Source organism: Pelophylax lessonae (assembly GCF_965119305.1).
Source record: "Pelophylax lessonae genome assembly, chromosome: 1".
NCBI lineage: Eukaryota > Metazoa > Chordata > Amphibia > Anura > Ranidae > Pelophylax > Pelophylax lessonae.
In genome coordinates, this window is record NC_138768.1 from 825,950,025 (window position 1) to 825,970,209 (window position 20,185).

At 50.3% G+C, this 20,185-nt stretch overlaps 1 protein-coding gene across 2 annotated transcripts in view; it reads left to right on the forward strand.

The window, feature by feature from the left end:
- Positions 1–993: 993 nt before the first annotated feature.
- The window catches only part of PANK2 (pantothenate kinase 2), a 54,227-nt gene continuing 35,035 nt past the window's right edge, over positions 994–20,185 (forward strand). The window contains exons 1-2 of one of the 2 annotated variants that reach the window (XM_082267170.1): positions 994–1,201; positions 15,929–16,281. In XM_082267170.1, the coding sequence (XP_082123296.1) occupies positions 1,042–1,201; positions 15,929–16,281 (513 nt within the window). In that variant the 5' untranslated portion in view covers positions 994–1,041. The remainder of the gene's footprint in view (positions 1,202–15,928; positions 16,282–20,185) is intronic. The other variant, XM_082267171.1, reaches the window with a different exon arrangement.

A 20,185-nucleotide genomic window follows, 5' to 3' on the forward strand; every position in this document is an offset into this window, starting at 1 on the left:
GGTATGATGTGTAGCACAGTATAGAGGGTATGATGGGTGTAGCATAGTATGCAGGGTATGATGGGTGTAGCACAGTATGCAGGGTATGATGGGTGTAGCACAGTATGCAGGGTATGATGGGTGTAGCACAGTATGCAGGGTATGATGGGTGTAGCACAGTATGGAGGGTATGATGGGTGTAGCACAGTATGGAGGGTATGATGGGTGTAGCACAGTATGCAGGGTATGATGTGTAGCACAGTATAGAGGGTATGATGGGTGTAGCATAGTATGCAGGGTATGATGGGTGTAGCACAGTATGCAGGGTATGATGGGTGTAGCACAGTATGCAGGGTATGATGGGTGTAGCACAGTATGCAGGGTATGATGGGTGTAGCACAGTATGCAGGGTATGATGGGTGTAGCACAGTATGGAGGGTATGATGGGTGTAGCACAGTATGCAGGGTATGATGGGTGTAGCACAGTATGGAGGGTATGATGGGTGTAGCACAGTATGCAGGGTATGATGGGTGTAGCACAGTATGCAGGGTATGATGGGTGTAGCACAGTATGGAGGGTATGATGGGTGTAGCACAGTATAGAGGGTATGATGGGTGTAGCACAGTATGGAGGGTATGATGGGTGTAGCACAGTATGGAGGGTATGATGGGTGTAGCACAGTATGGAGGGTATGATGGGTGTAGCACAGTATGGAGGGTATGGTGTAAACTGTAAAGCATAGTATTATGGGATGCAGGCTGGCTCTGTGGTCTCCCTGGTAACAATGAGGATGTCAGTGAATGCTTCCAAAAATAGCTGCTCAGCTCCCAGCAGAGGCTGCACTGACATCCTCTCCCATTTCCATGGAAACCGCGCGGCTGTCACTCACCATGCTGCCCCCACCCATCCCCGACCCGCGCGGATTGGGCGGAGCTCTCTTCATTCACTCACCTTCCGAGACCTGATTGGCTAGGTTGGCCTCCCTCCTTCCCCGCTACCTCTCTCCTCCATGGTTGGCGCAGGCGCAGTAGGAGTGTGAGGGGGCTGCTGGTGGCGGTGTCATGGCGCAGAACGGCCCGCGGGCTCCCGGAGAGGAGGAGGGGGCGGATGGCGGAGGACGGGAGCCCGCTACACGGCGGAGAATCAACTCATCGGAGGCGCCGACGGGAGCGGCCCGGGGGAGGAGGCAGCGGCAGGACTCACTGAGGAAAAACAGGCCGCGTGAGTGACCGCTGAGGAGAGGGTGGGAGGGGCACTACAGGTGACAGGCTGTGCCTGAGGGGAACTACAAGTCCCAGCATGCAGAGTTCTATAAGATTGAGCATTTTCCTTAAGATACCCAGAAGGTGGAGGACTGCAACCCTCAGCGTGGCCCCTGTGCCTGGAGGACTGCAACCCTCAGCGTGGCCCCTGTGCCTGGAGTACTGCAACCCTCAGCGTGGCCCCTGTGCCTGGAGTACTGCAACCCTCAGCGTGGCCCCTGTGCCTGGAGGACTGCAACCCTCAGCGTGGCCCCTGTGCCTGGAGTACTGCAACCCTCAGCGTGGCCCCTGTGCCTGGAGTACTGCAACCCTCAGCGTGGCCCCTGTGCCTGGAGTACTGCAACCCTCAGCGTGGCCCCTGTGCCTGGAGTACTGCAACCCTCAGCGTGGCCCCTGTGCCTGGAGGACTGCAACCCTCAGCGTGGCCCCTGTGCCTGGAGGACTGCAACCCTCAGCGTGGCCCCTGTGCCTGGAGGACTGCAACCCTCAGCGTGGCCCCTGTGCCTGGAGTACTGCAACCCTCAGCGTGGCCCCTGTGCCTGGAGTACTGCAACCCTCAGCGTGGCCCCTGTGCCTGGAGTACTGCAACCCTCAGCGTGGCCCCTGTGCCTGGAGTACTGCAACCCTCAGCGTGGCCCCTGTGCCTGGAGGACTGCAACCCTCAGCGTGGCCCCTGTGCCTGGAGGACTGCAACCCTCAGCGTGGCCCCTGTGCCTGGAGGACTGCAACCCTCAGCGTGGCCCCCGTGCCTGGCAGACTGCAAGCCCCAGCGTGGCGCTGTGCCTGGAGGACTGCAACCCTCAGCGTGGCGCAGTGCCTGGAGGATTGCAACCCTCAGCGTGGCCCCGTGCCTGGCGGACTGCAACCCTCAGCGTGGCCCCTGTGCCTGGAGGACTGCAACCCTCAGCGTGGCCCCGTGCCTGGAGGACTGCAACCCTCAGCGTGGCCCCGTGCCTGGAGGACTGCAAGCCCCAGCGTGGCCCCGTGCCTGGAGAACTGCAAGCCCCAGCGTGGCGCCGTGCCTGGAGGACTGCAACCCTCAGCGTGGCGCCGTGCCTGGAGGACTGCAACCCTCAGCGTGGCGCCGTGCCTGGAGGACTGCAACCCTCAGCGTGGCGCCGTGCCTGGAGGACTGCAAGCCCCAGCGTGGCGCCGTGCCTGGAGGACTGCAAGCCCCAGCGTGGCGCCGTGCCTGGAGGACTGCAAGCCCCAGCGTGGCGCCGTGCCTGGAGGACTGCAAGCCCCAGCGTGGCGCCGTGCCTGGAGGACTGCAAGCCCCAGCGTGGCGCCGTGCCTGGAGGACTGCAAGCCCCAGCGTGGCGCCGTGCCTGGAGGACTGCAAGCCCCAGCGTGGCCCCTTGCCTGGAGGACTGCAAGCCCCAGCGTGGCCCCTTGCCTGGAGGACTGCAAGCCCCAGCGTGGCCCCTTGCCTGGAGGACTGCAAGCCCCAGCGTGGCCCCTTGCCTGGAGGACTGCAAGCCTCAGCGTGGCCCCGTGCCTGGAGGACTACGTGGCCCGGTGCCTGGAGGACTGCAAGCCCCAGCGTGGCCCCTTGCCTGATGGACTGCAAGCCCCAGCGTGGCCCCTTGCCTGGAGGACTGCAAGCCCCAGCGTGGCCCCTTGCCTGGAGGACTGCAAGCCCCAGCGTGGCCCCTTGCCTGGAGGACTGCAAGCCCCAGCGTGGCCCCTTGCCTGGAGGACTGCAAGCCCCAGCGTGGCGCCGTGCCTGGAGGACTGCAAGCCCCAGCGTGGCGCCGTGCCTGGAGGACTGCAAGCCCCAGCGTGGCGCCGTGCCTGGAGGACTGCAAGCCCCAGCGTGGCGCCTTGCCTGGAGGACTGCAAGGCCCAGCGTGGCGCCTTGCCTGGAGGACTGCAAGCCCCAGCGTGGCCCCGTGCCTGGAGGACTACGTGGCCCGGTGCCTGGAGGACTGCAAGCCCCAGCGTGGCCCGGAGGACTGTGTGGCGCCGTGCCTGGGCGACTGCAAGCCCCGGCGTGGCGCCGTGCCTGGGCGACTGCGTACCCCACGTGCCTGGGTTGCTGCTAGTGCCAACGTGGCTCCATGTGTGGCGGACTGCGTGGCCCATGTGCTTGGAGACCTGCAAGCCCCAGCGTCACTTCTTTGCCTTGGCGTACTGCGGGACCCAGCGTGGCTCCTTGTGTGGCGGACTGGTTGCCCCATGTGTGGCGGACTGCAGGCCCCAGCGAGGCCCACGTGCCTGGGGGACTGCAGGTCACAAGTATATGTGATATTCCATATAGTTACTTACAATCCCAGTCTATACATAGTCAGTCAGGCAATGTTGTACCCAAGAAACCACTACTTACAGCATGACCTGCAGCTGAAGAACTACATGTGTCAGCATGATCAATTGATGGCCTCTGGAAGTCCCCGTGTGTTATTGGGCAGGCCGGTGTCTGATTTATTCCAGGTCCAGCATGCCTTGTTATGGGAACCAGTGTGACAGGAGCCGGATGATGAGGATGTGGCTCTGTGTTTTGTCCAGATGAGGATATGGTCCTGCAATGGGTCAGATATGATTCTGCGATTGATAACGGATGTGATTCTACGATGGGCAGGATAATGAGGCTGTAGTCATGCGATGGGCCGGATATGATTCTGTGTTGGAATGATGAGGCTGTGGTCCTGTGATGGGCGGGATATGATTCTGTGTTTGGATGATGAGGCTGTGGTCCTGCTTTGGGTGGGATGATGAGGCTGTGGTCCTGCGATGGGCGGGATGATGAGGCTGTGGTCCTGTGATGGGCGGGATGATGAGGCTGTGGTCCTGCGATGGGCGGGATGATGAGGCTGTGGTCCTGCTTTGGGCGGGATGATGAGGCTGTGGTCCTGCCATGGGCGGGATGATGAGGCTGTGGTCCTGCCATGGGCGGGATGATGAGGCTGTGGTCCTGCCATGGGCGGGATGATGAGGCTGTGGTCCTGCCATGGGCGGGATGATGAGGCTGTGGTCCTGCCATGGGCGGGATATGATTCTGTGTTTGGATGGTGAGGATGTGCTCTTGTGATTGGCAGAATGAGGCTGTGGTCCTGCGATGGGCCGGATATGATTCTGTGTTGGGATGATGAGGATGTGGTCCTGCCATGGACCGGATATGATTCTGTGTTTGGCTGATGAGGCTGTGGTCCTGCGATGGGCGGGATGATAAGGCTGTGGTCCTGCGATGGGTGGGATATGGTTCTGTGTTTGGATGATGAGGCTGTGGTCCTGCGAGGGGCAGGATGATGAGGCTGTGATGGGTGGGATGATGAGGCTGTGGTCCTGCGATGGGCGGGTTGATGAGGCTGTGGTCCTGCGATGGGCGGGTTGATGAGGCTGTGGTCCTGCGATGGGCGGGATGATGAGGCTGTGGTCCTGCGATGGGCGGGATGATGAGGCTGTGGTCCTGCGATGGGCGGGATGATGAGGCTGTGGTCCTGCGATGGGCGGGATGATGAGGCTGTGGTCCTGCCATGGGCGGGATATGATTCTGTGTTTGGATGGTGAGGATGTGCACTTGTGATTGGCAGAATGAGGATGTGGTCCTGCGATGGGCCAGATATGATTCTGTGTTGGGATGATGAGGATGTGGTCCTGCCATGGACCGGATATGATTCTGTGTTTGGCTGATGAGGCTGTGGTCCTGCGATGGGCGGGATGATAAGGCTGTGGTCCTGCGATGGGTGGGATATGGTTCTGTGTTTGGATGATGAGGCTGTGGTCCTGCGAGGGGCAGGATGATGAGGCTGTGATGGGTGGGATGATGAGGCTGTGGTCCTGCGATGGGCGGGTTGATGAGGCTGTGGTCCTGCGATGGGCGGGATGATGAGGCTGTGGTCCTGCGATGGGCGGGATGATGAGGCTGTGGTCCTGCGATGGGCGGGATGATGAGGCTGTGGTCCTGCGATGGGCGGGATGATGAGGCTGTGGTCCGGCCATGGACCGGATATGATTTGTCAGGATGATGAGGATGTGATCCTGCAAACGCCCATGGCAGTATGAACCTCCTCACTACTCTGGTGCAGCAGGTGACATTGGATAAGAATAGGTAGAAGATGGATTCAGGGAAGATGTCACCGCCCTGTGCCTGGTCTTGATGACCTGAGGATGAGAAATTGCACATCTCAAAATGCCCCCAATTAAATAATGTCCTGCTGAGGAACTACAAGCCCCAGCATTATATGACACAGCTCTCTGACAGCTGAGTGACTGTAAACCCAAGAAGTTCTAGCTAGAATCTGAACACTACAAACCGCATTGTAATCTTCGAGAGAAGTCTTTCCTGAAAGCTCTGCCCAGCAATCTGCAAGGCATGCTGGGTCCTGTTTTCCTATATACTGAGAGCCATACGTATTTTATGGAGGAGGGGGTATGATGGGATCGCTTTGTAGTGCTTTGAAGCAGTGAATGTAAGGAGAGGACCAGGGTGGTGGGATCTGTCCTATAGTAATAACCAGTTGTGGCTCCAGGTAATAATTACAAGGAGTTAGGAGGATGATGAGATGTCTTTGTATATGGACTGCTATGGAGGCAGCTATAGGTAGAGAGGCAGCAGGAGAACGGGGAGATTATGGGGCTGATTTACTAAAGACAAGCTGTGCAATTTGTAAAGTAATTTGAGTTTGAGCTTAGTAAATGTGGTGAAAATTCACTTTGTAATGAATACTCAAATCATGTGCGGGGGGGCTAATAAAAAATAAATATATATATATATATATATATATATATATATATATATATATATATATATATATATATATATAATAAAACCACTTCTGGACCAGAAGGTTTTACCCCTTTAATGACCAGGCCATTTTTTTGCAACTCGGAACTGCGTTACTTTAACGGGAAATTGCGCGGTCGTGCGACGCTGTACCCAAATAAAATTGATGTCCCCTTTTACCCACAAATGAAGCAAGATTTGTCATTTTTATTTTATAAATTTTTAATTTTTTTTTTTTACTAGTAATGTCGGCGATCTGCAATTTTTTTTTTAGTGGGATTGCAACGTTGCTGTGGACAGATCGGACCCCTAACTGACATTTTTGACACTTTTGGGGGGACCAGGGACATTACTACAGTAATCAGTGCTATACATATGCACTGTTACTGTAATAATGACACTGGCGGGGAAGGGGTTAACCCAGGGGTGATCAAAGGGTTAATTGTGAGCCTAGGGGAGGGTTTATTAATTGTATGGGGGGAGGGGCTTGTGAAATGATCATAGAGACAGGTCACAGGCGCTCTGTGATCATCTCAGAGAGAAGAACGGTTTACAACAGCAAATCGTCCTCTCTCAATGGGGAGCGATCGACGGCCCCGTGCATCGGCATCCCCGCTGCCTAGTGGGGGCGGGGGAGCACTGCTGGTGGTGCGCGCTCATCCCCCCCCCACAGCACCACGCGCGCGACCAATGTAGGGCTACATCGGTTCGTGCCGGAGAGGCAGCCTGCCGCAGTAAATCTGCGGCGGGCGGTCTTAAAGGTGATAATATATATTTATTTTCTCACTCACTGATCACTTTATCAGGTACACTTTGCTAGTAGCGTTTTGGACTCTTATTGCCTTCAGAATTGCCTTGATTCTTCGTGGCATAGATTCAACAAGGTTTTGGAAACAATCCTCAGATTTTGGTCCATATTGACAGGATAGCATCGCACAGTTGCTGTAGATTTGTCGGCTCCACATCCATAATGCAAATCTCCCATTCCACCACATCCCAAAGGTTCTCTAATGGATGAGATGTGGTGAGTGTGGAGGCCATTGGAGTACAGTGACCTCATTGTCATGTTGAAGAAACCAGTGGTGAGATGATCTGAGCTTTGTGACATGGTGCATTATCCTGCTGGAAGGAGCCATCAGAAGATGAGTACACTGCAGTCATAAAGGGGAGGACATGGTCAGCAACAATACTCAGGTAGGCCGTGGTGTTTAAACAATGCTCAATTGGTACTAAGGGGTCCAAAGTGTGCCAAGAAAATATCCCCCACACCATTACACCACCAGCCTGAACCGTTTGTACAAGCCAGGATGGATCCATGCTTTCACGTTGTTTACACCAAATTCTGACCCTACCATCTGTTCTTAGCTGACAGGAGTGGCACCCGGTGTGGTCTTCTGCTGCTGTAGCCCATCTGCTACAAGGTTAGATGTGTTGTGTGTTCAGAGATGGTATTCTGCATACCTTGGTTTTAACGAGTGGTTATTTGAGTTACTCTTGCCTTTCTGTCCTCTTCAACCAGTCTGCCCATTCTCCTCTGACATCACCAAGACATTTTCCTCCACACAGCTGCCGCTCACTGGATATTTTCTCTTTTTCTGACGATTCTCTGTAATACTGAGAGATGGTTGTGTGTGAAAATCCCAGTAGATCAGCAGTTTTTGAAATACTCAGAGCAGCCCGTCTGGCACCAACAACCATGCCACGTTCAGTCACTTAAATTCTCTTTCTTCCTCATTCTGATGCTCGGTTTGAACTTCAGCAATTCGTCTTCACCACATCTAGATGCCCAAATGCATTGACTTGCTGCCGTGTGATTGGCTGATTGGCAATTTGTGTAACCAAGCAATTGAACAGGTGTACCTAATAAAGTGGCCGGTAAGTGTGTGTGTTCATAGATAATTCTCATTTTTTTCTTGCACATAATTGGATGATAGAAGTCAGCAGAGCTTCACCTCATTCACTAAACTGAGGAACCCTTCTCTTACAAAGTGAACAGCGTCTTTAGTACAGTAAACCCCCCTCCATTGCGGGGGTTACGTTCCGGACCCAGCCGCCAAAAGTGAAATTCCGCGAAATAGAAAAACCCTATTAAAATGCATTGTAGGCATGTTTATTTTACTGTCACTGTACGTGTAGAAGCATTTTAAGGTCTTTAAACCCACTTTTAAAACAATAGAAACTCATTTAAGCACATAGAAGATACTGAGAGACATAGCAAGAGCTATGGAAAACACAAAAATATTTCATTTTAATGATTTATATAGTAAAATATCATTACAGAAAAAACCGCAATATACCGGGACCGCAAAAACTGAACCGCGATGGAGCGGGAGTTTACTGTAAATCAACCCCCTATATCCTAATAGATGGAGAACGATGGAGGCAGTGATGTATAGGAAGAAAGGAAGAGCAGAGATTTTCTATACAGACTGATATAGATGGTGGTTATAGGGAGGATGGGATAGTGTATAAAGACTGCTATAATTATCTAAAAAGGGGGGGGCATAATGTTCTGTATACAGACTATGGAGGAAATGGTCATCTAGAGGGAAGGGGGAGGAATGGAATGATAGGAGTGTATAGACAGAAGCTTATGGACATCAACAGGAGGGAGGGAGGAGGAAGGGTATGATCGTATTTTGTGTGTATGTATATACCAGCATGCTATGGTCATCTATGAGGGGGGGGGGAGGGTATGATAGGATTGTGTATACAGCATGCTATGGTCATCTATGAGGGGGGGGGGGGGGTATGATAGGATTGTGTATACAGCATGCTATGGTCATCTATGAGGGGGGGGAGGGTATGATAGGATTGTGTATACAGCATGCTATGGTCATCTATGAGGGGGGGGGGGGGGTATGATAGGATTGTATATACAGCATGCTATGGTCATCTATGAGGGGGGGGGGTATGATAGGATTGTATATACAGCATGCTATGGTCATCTATGAGGGGGGGGGGTATGATAGGATTGTATATACAGCATGCTATGGTCATCTATGAGGGGGGGGGGGTATGATAGGATTGTATATACAGCATGCTATGGTCATCTATGAGGGGGGGGGGTATGATAGGATTGTATATACAGTATGCTATGGTCATCTATGAGGGGGGGGGGGGTATGATAGGATTGTATATACAGCATGCTATGGTCATCTATGAGGGGGGGGGGGTATGATAGGATTGTATATACAGCATGCTATGGTCATCTATGAGGGGGGGGGGGGGTATGATAGGATTGTATATACAGCATGCTATGGTCATCTATGAGGGGGGGGGGGGGGTATGATAGGATTGTATATACAGCATGCTATGGTCATCTATGAGGGGGGGGGGTATGATAGGATTGTATATACAGCATGCTATGGTCATCTATGAGGGGGGGGGGGGGAGGGTATGATAGGATTGTATATACAGCATGCTATGGTCATCTATGAGGGGAGGGGGGGGTAGGATTGTATATACAGCATGCTATGGTCTAGGGCTGCAACTAACGATTAATTTGTCTGTCGACTAATCTATCGATTTATTTTTACGATTAGTCGACTAATCTAACGATTATTTAAATTTTTTGTTTTTTTGCTTAATTTAGTGTTTTTTTGATTAGCTAATTAATCCTGTAATTAATACAGACCCCTCAGTAAGCCCCCCTCCCACTACAGACCCCTCAGTAAGCCCTCCCACCCAGTACAGACCACTTACTAAGCCCCCCCCTCCCAGTACAGACCCCTCAGTAAGCCCTCCCACCTAGTACATACCACTTACTAAACCCCCCTCCCAGTACAGACCCCTCAGTAAGCCCTCCCACCCAGTACAGACCACTTAGTAAGCCCCCCTCCCAGTGCAGACCCCTCAGTAAGCCCTCCCACCTAGCACAGTATGTACTGGGTGGGAGGGCTTACTGAGGGGTCTGCACTGGGAGGGGGGGCTTACTAAGGGGTCTGTACTAGGTGGGAGGGCTTACTGAGGGGTCTGTACTGGAAGGGGGGCTTACTAAGTGGTCTGTACTGTACAGACCACTTAGTAAGCCCCCCTCCAAGTACACTAGTACAGACCCCTCAGTAAGCCCTCCCACCTAGTACAGACCCCTTAGTAAGCCCCCCCCTCCCAGTACAGACCCCTTAGTAAGCCCCCCCCTCCCAGTACAGACACCCCAGTAAGCCCTCCCACCCAGTACAGACCCCTTAGTAAGCCCCCCTCCCAGTGCAGACCCCTCAGTAAGCCCTCCCACCTAGTACAGGGCTTACTGAGGGGTCTGCACTGGGAGGGGGGCTTACTAAGGGGTCTGTACTGGGTGGAAGGGCTTACTGAGGGGTCTGCACTGGAAGGGGGGCTTACTAAGTGGTCTGTACTGTACAGACCACTTAGTAAGCCCCCCCTCCCAGTACACTAGTACAGACCCCCCAGTAAGCCCTCCAACCTAGTACAGACCCCTTAGTAAGCCCCCCTCCCAGTGCAGACCCCTCAGTAAGCCCTCCCACCTAGTACAGACTGTACTAGGTGGGAGGGCTTACTGAGGGGTCTGCACTGGGAGGGGGGCTTACTAAGGGGTCTGTACTGGGTGGGAGGGCTTACTGGGGGGTCTGTACTGGGAGGGGGGCTTACTAAGTGGTCTGTACTGTACAAACCACTTAGTAAGCCCCCCTTCCAGTGCAGACCCCCCAGTAAGCCCTCCCACCTAGTACAGACCATTACAAGCCGGTGTAGCGCCGAAAATGTGACATGTGTAAGTAGCTGGGTGATCGGGGGAGGATGGCGAATGTGTGTTGCGGCAGAAGCTGTGGCAGTACAGGGAGTACAGGGGTGCTGGAGACGGTCAGCGCTCACCTCTCGTCTCCGACGGAGCCCGGCGGGGGAATTTCACCCGGCCGGCACTGCTTCAAGCGGCGCGGCGGCCGGCCGGGGGCGTGTGACGTCACGCGTTGACGCGTCGACGCATTTTCCGCACGTCGACGATTTTTTGTAGTCGACGAGTCGTGGCAGCCCTACTATGGTCATCTATGAGGGGGGGGGGTATGATAGGATTGTATATACAGCATGCTATGGTCATCTATGAGGGGGGGGAGGGTAGGATAGGATTGTATATACAGCATGCTATGGTCATCTATGAGGGGAGGGTATGATAGGATCGTATATACAGCATGCTATGGTCATCTGAGGGGGGGGTATGATAGGATTGTATATACAGCATGCTATGGTCATCTATGAGGGGGGGTTAGGATAGGATTGTATATAGAGAAGACTATCATATAGCTATAGAAAAGAGTGGGGGGGGGGATGTATCATTGTAATATTTATACGAAATGCTGTTGTCATCTGTAAAGGAAGAAGGGTATGATGGGATTGTATAAAGACTATGATGGTTATCAGTTGGGATAGAAAAGGGGGAAGGGTATGATGGGATTGTATATAATATCAGCAGTGGTCATTTATGGTTGGAGAATAGTAGGGGGGAGGGAGTATGATTGGAAATGTGAGCTCAGTCTAATTGTAGAGGGGGTGTAACAGAACATAGGGGTGACTGTACAGGGACATGATGATGATGTGGGGGGGGGGGGCTGTACAGTGATGTAGTGGGCTGTGTTTCTATGAACTATTGATAGATGTGACTGGAGGATATAATGAGCTGTAGGGAGAGAGAGAGAAGGAAGGGAATAAGCTATGTCCATAGGCTCTCTATTGAAGTAGAGGGGGTTGCTGAATGGAGGAGCTGTTAATAAAATGGCTGCTTTTTATTTCAGAGAAAGGATAGGTGTGATTAGTCCAATAAGGCATTGGATTACATTGGGTAGAGAAATGTGTTGAAAATGTTTCTTAAGAGACAGGGTGGGTAAGAAAGGTCCTATTCCATAGAGCTGGGGGTTTCTATATGATGCTGGGGGTGTACATTTCCTATAAGCTGTACAATTTCTGGGAGCAATGCATATGTTTGCAGCATCACCAGTATTGAGTCACCTGGCCCACATGGTCTGCATTGGCTGTGATGGATGACAGGTTCTCTTTAGAGAGGTACAAAGGACCTGGTGAGCCGGGGAGGTGTTTCTAGTGTTTTGAAGAGAGGATGTAGATCTGTGTGGAAGACAATGGTTCCTTGTTGAATATGAAAAGCTCAGTTGTTGTGATCTATCTGTATTCTTTAACCTTGGTCTCCTCCTGCTTATCAAACCACAGAATGTCACTGGCTCAGTGCAGACATGCTGTCCTATCTTCATGGCATCTTTCCAAGTACACTGAGGTTCCAGCAATGTTCCACACTCCCTCTATTTTCTGTTTTCTGCCAAGGTCCTGCTTGGATGATGCATGTAAAATAAATATAATTGGATGTTTTAGATTGTTTTTCTTAGACACCAGCCGCTTGTGCATACATGACAAAGTATCAATGCCTTTGCAAAGGGTGTCCTTCAAACCCCTTGTACTCTTCCTATTTGCGCTGCTTCTTCCTGTTCTGCAGCTAGCTCTTCATATATGGGGGAGCATGTGACTTGGTCACCTGCTACAGTGTTCGGACCTAGCAGCCAATTGCTTGGCCTGTGTGCGGTGAAATGTATTAGGAAGTGACCGCACCGTTCCCTGTGGTTGCTGACACTGCCAATTTGAGTGCTTTGGAATGGCAAGGGAGTGTAGGCAAGGAATCTAGGTAGTTCATTGATTGCTCATATTGCATACAGGCAGGCAGCTACACAATGACATGAACTGAGAACTTACACTGACAGTCTGCAAGAGCCCTTTTATTGCACCCTGAATTTGCTGATCGTGGGTGCAATGCTTTACAGGCTCCCAATAAAAATTAAAAAATCCAGTGTTTTTTTTTTTTTTTTTTTTTTTTTTGTTTAACCTGCAAAAAGATGTGCATTTATTTATTTTTTTGAAAAGGTAATCTTATCTTTTAAATATACCATTAAGGCCCCGTTCACACTGGGGCGTTCCGACTTGCCGGGGCGACCTCACAAGTCGCGGCTCGCACCGCGACCTCGGAGCGGCCGGCACGGACTTCATAACATTGAAGTCAATGCAGGTCGCTCCAGGTCGCCCCAAAGAAGCTCCGGACCCTTTTTCTAAGTCGGAGCGACTTGTGTCACTCCTTTTAGAACGGGTCCACAGCTTCTCTATGGCAGGCGACCTGTCAGGCGACCAGGTCGCCCCAGTGTGAACGGGGTCTAAAGCATGTTATATCTGAAAAAACAGTTTGTCCTGCCAGAAATCCAGCATGCTACGTGTTATTTCACAATATCAAATCCGTTCCCCAAGTTCTTCTGTTGGGCTACAAGAACACTTTCTCCTATGTTGTGAAGAGAAGGAGAGGGAAGGTTGTTCTGTAGATCAGAAAACACAACTTGGCAGAAAGTGTGCTGTCAGCCCGCAACAGGTAATTTAGGAAGGAGAGCTTTTCTGCCAGAATAAAAAATAACTACTTTTCAACTGCCTAACTGTAAATATTGGTCATTACTTTGATGTTAAATACCGGGGTTATGGCAGCAGCTAGCTGCCATAACCACCTTATCAATTTTTTATCTTTTGTTAGACAGCAGGCTTTCAGATAAAAATAATCCCGGCAGCGGATTTGCCACATGATCATTTTTTATAGGCAGCTTGTTTCCGGGTTTACCGGAGCCGTTGGTAAACCCTGAAGCGATCCGGTCCTGCAGATGGCTGGGCAGGGAGTAACGTGAGGGCAAAATGGCCCTAACTTGGCCCTATGCCCTTGGAGGACCGAAACGACCTCCGATGTAGTTTTCCGGTTCCTCTTTCTTCCTTATAATTCCTTATATATAATATACACGCACTGCTCAAAAAAATTAAAGGAACACTTTGACAACACATCAGATTTCAATGGGGAAAAATATCATGCTAGATATCTATACTGATATGGACTGGATAAAGTGTTAGGAGCGAAAGGATGCCACAACGTTTGATGGAAATGAAAATTATCCCCCTACAAAGTGCTGAATTCATAGACACCCCGAAAATCAAAGTGAGAAAATGATGCAGCAGGCTAGTTCATTTTGCTGAAATTTCATTGCAGCAACTCAAAATCATACTCAGTAGTTTGTGTGGCCCACACATGCTTGTATGCAATGCCTGACAATAATGGGGGCATGCTCCTTGTAAGACGATGGATGGTGTCCTGGGGTTTTTCCATTAAGATCTAGACTAGGGCATCACTGAGCTCCTGAACAGACTGAGATGCAACCTGACGATGAACTGAAACATAATGTCCCAGAGTTGTTCTTTTGGATTTAGGTCAGGCGAGCGTGGGGGCCATTCAACAGTATCAATTCCTTCATCCTCCAGGAACTAGCTGCATACTCTGGCCACATGGGGCTGGAACCCAGGGCCCATTGCACCAACGTAGGCTCTGACAATGGGTCCAATATTTTCATCCTGATGCCAAATGGCAGTCAAGGTGCCATTGTCAAGTCTGTAGAGCTCTGTGTGTCCCTCTGTGGATATGCCTCCACAGCCCATTCCTGACCCACCAAACCGGTCATGCTGAATGATGTTACATGCAACATAACTTTCTCTGTGTCTTCACCAGACCCTTTCACATCTGTCACATGTGCTCAGAGTGAATCTGCTCTCATCAGTGAAATGCACAGGTCGTCGGTGGCAGACCTGCCAATTCTGGTGCTCAATGGCAAATGCCAATCGAGATCCATGGTGCCAGGCATTAGAGGACGTCGGGCCCTCAGGCCACCCTCATGAACTCTGTTTCTGATTGTTTGATCAGAGACATTCACACCAGTGGCCTGCTGGAGGTCATTTTTTAGGTCTCTGGCAGTGCTCATCCTGTTCCTCCTTGCACAAAGGAGCAGACACCGGTCCTGCTGATGGGTTAAGGACCTTCTACGGCCCTGTCCAGCTCTCCTAGAGGAACTGCCTGTCTCCTGGAATCTTCTCCATGTTTTTGGGACTGTGCTCGGAGACACAGCAAACCTTCTGGCAATGGCACGTATTGATGTGTCATCCTGGAGGAGTTGGACTGCCTGTGCAACCTCTATAGGGTCCAGGTATCGTCTCAGGTTACCAGTAGTGACACCGACCCTAGCCAAATGCAAAACTAGTGAAAAACTCAAACATGAGCAGGAAATAAATTTAATTTGCCTCTACCTGTAAAGCCATTCCTGTTTTGGAGGTTGTCTCATTTTTGCCCATCTAGTGCACCTCTATTTCATTTCAATAACACCAAAGCAGCTGAAATTGATTTAACCCCCTCTGCTACTTAACTGACCAGATCAATATCCCAGGAGTTTAATTGACTTGATGCTATACTCTGATTAAAAAGTGTTCCTTTTAATTGTTTTGAGCAGTGTGTGTGTGATTTTCTAGCAAAAAATACAGCTTTTTTACTTGTAAATAAAAATGTCAGCAAAAGGCCTGGTCTTATACCCGGTTCACATTAGCGCGACTTGTCAGCCTACAGGACCCGTTCTAATAGGAGCGACACAAGTCCTGTACTATTTCGGGGCGACCTCGGAGCGACTTGCATAGACTTCCATTATGTGAAGTCCCTGCAAGTCGCTCCGAAGTCGTGGTGCAATGTAATGCACAAGTCGCCCCCGAAGTAGTAAGGAGTCGTGTCGCGCTAAGGTGACCCGGCTCATAAAGTGGTTAAAAAAATAAAAATATTGTAGTTTTATTTTTGTAATTGTCTCCCAACATACACTTTCAATTGTATTTTGAAATTCAACTTTGCAGTAGCTTATTGAGGTGCCTTCTTACATTGTGCAGGTTTCGCTTATATTTGTAAATGGGACCTCCGTTTTCCATTCATGGGAAATGTTCTATTGCGAACTTACAGAATTAGATCTCCACCCCATTGTACTACTTCTGTGCCAGTTTCAAACTAATTAAAGGGTTGCTATTATTTCTGTTTACATGGATTTGTTCCCAGATCATTAGAGTAAAATATTGCTTAGAGAGACCTTGTGGGCTCTATAACGTGTGTGTCTTTTGTCCTAGCCTTTCCTTGGTTTGGCTTGGATATTGGTGGGACGCTGGTCAAACTTGTCTATTTTGAACCCAGAGACATCACGGCTGAAGAAGAGCAGGAGGAAGTGGAAAGCCTGAAGAGTATCCGAAAATACCTGACCTCCAATGTGGCCTATGGGCAGACCGGCATTCGAGATGTCCACTTAGAGCTAAAGGATCTGACCATGTGTGGCAGAAAGGGGAGCCTGCACTTCATCCGATTTCCCACTCACGATATGTCCATCTTCATTCAGATGGCACGGGACAAGCAGTTCTCCAGTTTACATACCTCATTGTGTGCCACTGGTGGCGGAGCCTATAAGTTTGAAGAGGAATTCCTGACTGTAAGTATGTAGGCAAGCATATACTATTACGCCTTGTAGCTAATTGTTCTAAATCTGTGTGTGCGTAGATGTACAAAAGCAAAATCTGGTGCAGCTGTGCATGATAGCTAGTCAGCTTATAACTTCAGCTTGTTCAATTGAGCTTTGACAAAAAAGAAAACTGGACGCTGATTGGTTTCTATGCAGAGCTGCACCGGATTTTGAACTCTCCAGTATATCAGCCCAATTAAGTCCATCTCTGTAATGCTCACCACATATGTTGCAAGCTGATTGTACAATCTCCTTTAGATCTACTAACTATGTAGTGTAGGGGCTTGCCTGTTTGGATAGTTTAGGTAGGTCCTCATCTTACATAGATTTGGTATATCTAAAGTTGATTGTACAGTGATATTGTAATATGTATTATAGCCCTAATACATTCATGTTTACCTCTTTAGATGCAGAAAGTACAGCCAAATACCGGTTGATACTGACAGAAATACAATGTAGGTCCATCTACCGAATGGGCATGCTGGGCAGTTGCCCGGGGGCCCCACTTGTCCGAGGGGCCCTGTCTGCCCAGCGACCCAGCCCCAGCCAAGCATTAGTCCAGATTTGCGTGTGCATCCTGCCGCCAAACATAGCGGGGGGCAAGCGCCTGTCGGCCCTGCACTACTGTTAGGCCACTTGGACCATGGAGGGGGGGCCCACAGTTGCAGGAATGCCTGTCCACTTCCACGGGAACAGGCACACACAGGACAGTCGAGTCTGACTCCCATTCGTGTGTGTGTTCACCGGACCCAGCCATCAAACTTTGAAGCTGTCAATAGCCTGGCACTGCTGTATCAATAAATATCGCATATCAATAATTAGCATTTTTAATCTCGTGGGTGATTGTGTGGGCAGGGCACCAGTGCACTGCATTGCTCGGGGCCCATTAATGCTCTTAAAATGGCACTTATACAATGCGTTTATAACTTCATGTTTGAGCTGACAACTCTGCCCCTGCTGCACTGAAACAGCAAGCAGTGTTGGACTACAGACCTCTGCTTTTGCGGAAAGGGGAGTGTGCTGTAGTCGAACAGAAGAGAAATGGGCAGGGCTTGAGATTTCCACACAGTAGATAAAGAATGGTAAGCTTAGCTTCTTGGATGTACTACAGACATCCAAAGAGTAAACCTCCAATCAAAAGCTGATGGTTGCAGTAGCAGCTATCGGCTTGTGTGGGGTTTCCTTAGCCGGCTCTCGTCTTGAAAGTGATGCGGCAGCTCCCTTTTAGAGAGATAGAGGCCCCACGCCACTGTCTGGCAGACACCCTTCCATCCCTGGTTCCTGGGCTCTCCTGCTCTTACTGGGAGCCTGGGACAACAACCATCAGCTTCGTGGTGGAGCAATATGTGAGAAGTAAATCCATGCTTCGATCTCGCATATAAACAAGGAAAGTGGAAGCAATGAGGATTTCTTCACTTCCGGTTTCAGATCCACCATTTCCTGGCTGGGATGCTTCCTTTGGCCGCAAGGTTTTGCAGGCTGCTGTTTAGAGGACCTGGTCCTCTTTGAGGGTGTATTGTTTTTTTTTTAGGTGAGCTCCAGTTGTTCTTGGTTGAGCTCCATGTTACCTGGTTGGCTATAGTTTAGCCTTGGAGTTTTTTCTGCTGTTCCCACCCCTTATGTTTAACACTGCTTTGGGACGTCCCAATGGTTAAGAAGATCAGGAGCTGTGTCTGTCAATGAACGATAGAGAAAATTGGATTTTTGTCTTATTGTAAAATCAATTTCCCTGATGTTCATTTATGGACACAGCACCCACCCCTCTGGATTTGAATTTCTTCTGACACTGCTTGTAACAAAACTGAGTGCCTATAGCTGAGAGTGGGAGAATATCCCCAGCGTAGTCAAGGTTTTTTTTCTGCCTAGTGTCCTCCTTTGTAGGGGGGCAGTATAACCCAATGGTTAAGAAGATCAGGAGCGGTGTCTATAAATGAACATCAGAGAAATGGATTTTACGGTAAGATAAAAATCCCATTTTTTTCCCCTCAAAACTGTCGCTGTTTTTTTTGTTTATAGGGCAAAAACTGCAGAGGTGATCAAATACCACCAAAAGAAAGCTCTATTTGTGGGGAAAAAAAGGACCTGAATTTTATTTGGGTACAGCATCGCATGACCGCACAATTGTCAAAGTAATGCAGTACTGTATCACAAAACATGGCCTGGTCATTAAAGGGGTAAAACCTTCCGGGGCTGAAGTGGTTATTAGGGGTTTATTAACCCTTTGTAATAATTAAAAAAAAAAAAAAAAGGAAAAATTTTAAACAGAACTTTGTTGCCCTGCAAACGCATGCCCAGTGTGCACACGGGTATGTAAACAGTGGTCGCTCTACACGTGACAATGAGAGCAACAATTCTAGCACAAGAGCTCCTGGGTAACTCAAAACTGATGAGCTGTAATAGCTTTTAAAGTGTCCTATTAAGATTTTTGGCCACTGTAGTTTTTTGCAATATCTTGGGCGCACGTGATTGGATTAGGCATGTTTAGTATTGTTGGGGTTCTCTTTTAAGGTTCGGACCACCAGGGGATACCTCGTCAGAGCTCAGGGAACACACTTTGACAGAAATGAGCTGAGAGTCAAAACATGTTGAGTTTATTAAAGGCCAACCATGAGTATTTATACAGTACAGAACTAAAGAACTCAACAGGAAATACATATAAGGGCATATGACTTAATCAGAGATGTTCCTTATGTGAAATATTTAACCTTGAGTGTCTTATAGCAAGTTTAATAATAAGGCCCCATGCACACAGGGCGTTAGAAAAAACGTACGTCAAAGTTAGTTCTGACGCCGGAAAAAGCAGCTGTAAAAACGTGCTTTCAGTAGCTTTTTCCATTGGCGTTATTGCACGTTTTGCCACGTTGCTTTTAGCAGCGTTTTTTTTCTTCCATTCAAAATCAATGGTTCCCTATGGGAGCCTATTGATTTGAATGGAGGTCGCACCGCAACACCGCAAGTCGGATCCGACTTGCGGGGCGACTTGCGCTGTGAGAATCTTGAGGGGGAACTCCACGCCAAAATGGGTCTGGTATGGAATTTGAGGGTAGCCCCATGCCGAAAAAACGGCGTGGGGTCCCCCCCAAAATCCATACCAGACCCTTATCCGAGCATGCAGCCCGGCAGGCCAGGAAAGGGGAGGGGACGAGCGAGCGGCCCCACCCCCCCTGGACCACACCAGGCCACATGCCCTCAACATGGGGGGGTGTTGGTGCTTTGGGGCAGGGGGAGCTCTGCACCCCCCACCTCAAAGCACCTTGCCCCCATGTTGATGAGGACAAGGGCCTCATCCCCACAACCCTGGCCGGTGGTTGTGGGGGTCTGCGGGCAGGGGGCTCATCGGAATCTGGAAGCCCCCTTTAACAAGGGGCCCCCCAGATCCCGGACCCCCTCCCTATGTGAATGGGTATGGGGTACACTGTACCCCTACTCATTCACCACATAAAAGGCAGTGTATGGAAATAACGACAAGAGACGTTTTGGTAAGTTTATTAAAAATCTTCATCCGACTCTTCTGGTCTTCTCCTCTCCGGGGTCTTCTCCTCTCCTCCTCTCCGGGGTCTTCTGCTCTTTTGCTGTCCGCCCTTCTTGTCTTCTCCTCTCCGGGGTCTTCTCCTCTCCGGGGTCTTCTGCTCTTTTGCTGTCCCCTCTTCTTGTGTTCTCCTCTCCGGGGTCTTCTGCTGTCCACTCTTCTTCTTTTCTTCTCCTCTCCGGTCTTTTGCTGTCGGCTGTTGGCTCTTCTTCCTCCGGTCCTCCTCCGACGACGTCTCCGCTGATTATGCCTATCTCCGCTCTCTGCAGCTTATTACATAGCCATTAGGGGCAGTATGATGGGGGTTCTGGGCGTTTGGGCTCTGGGCGTTTGTCATCCAGGGGG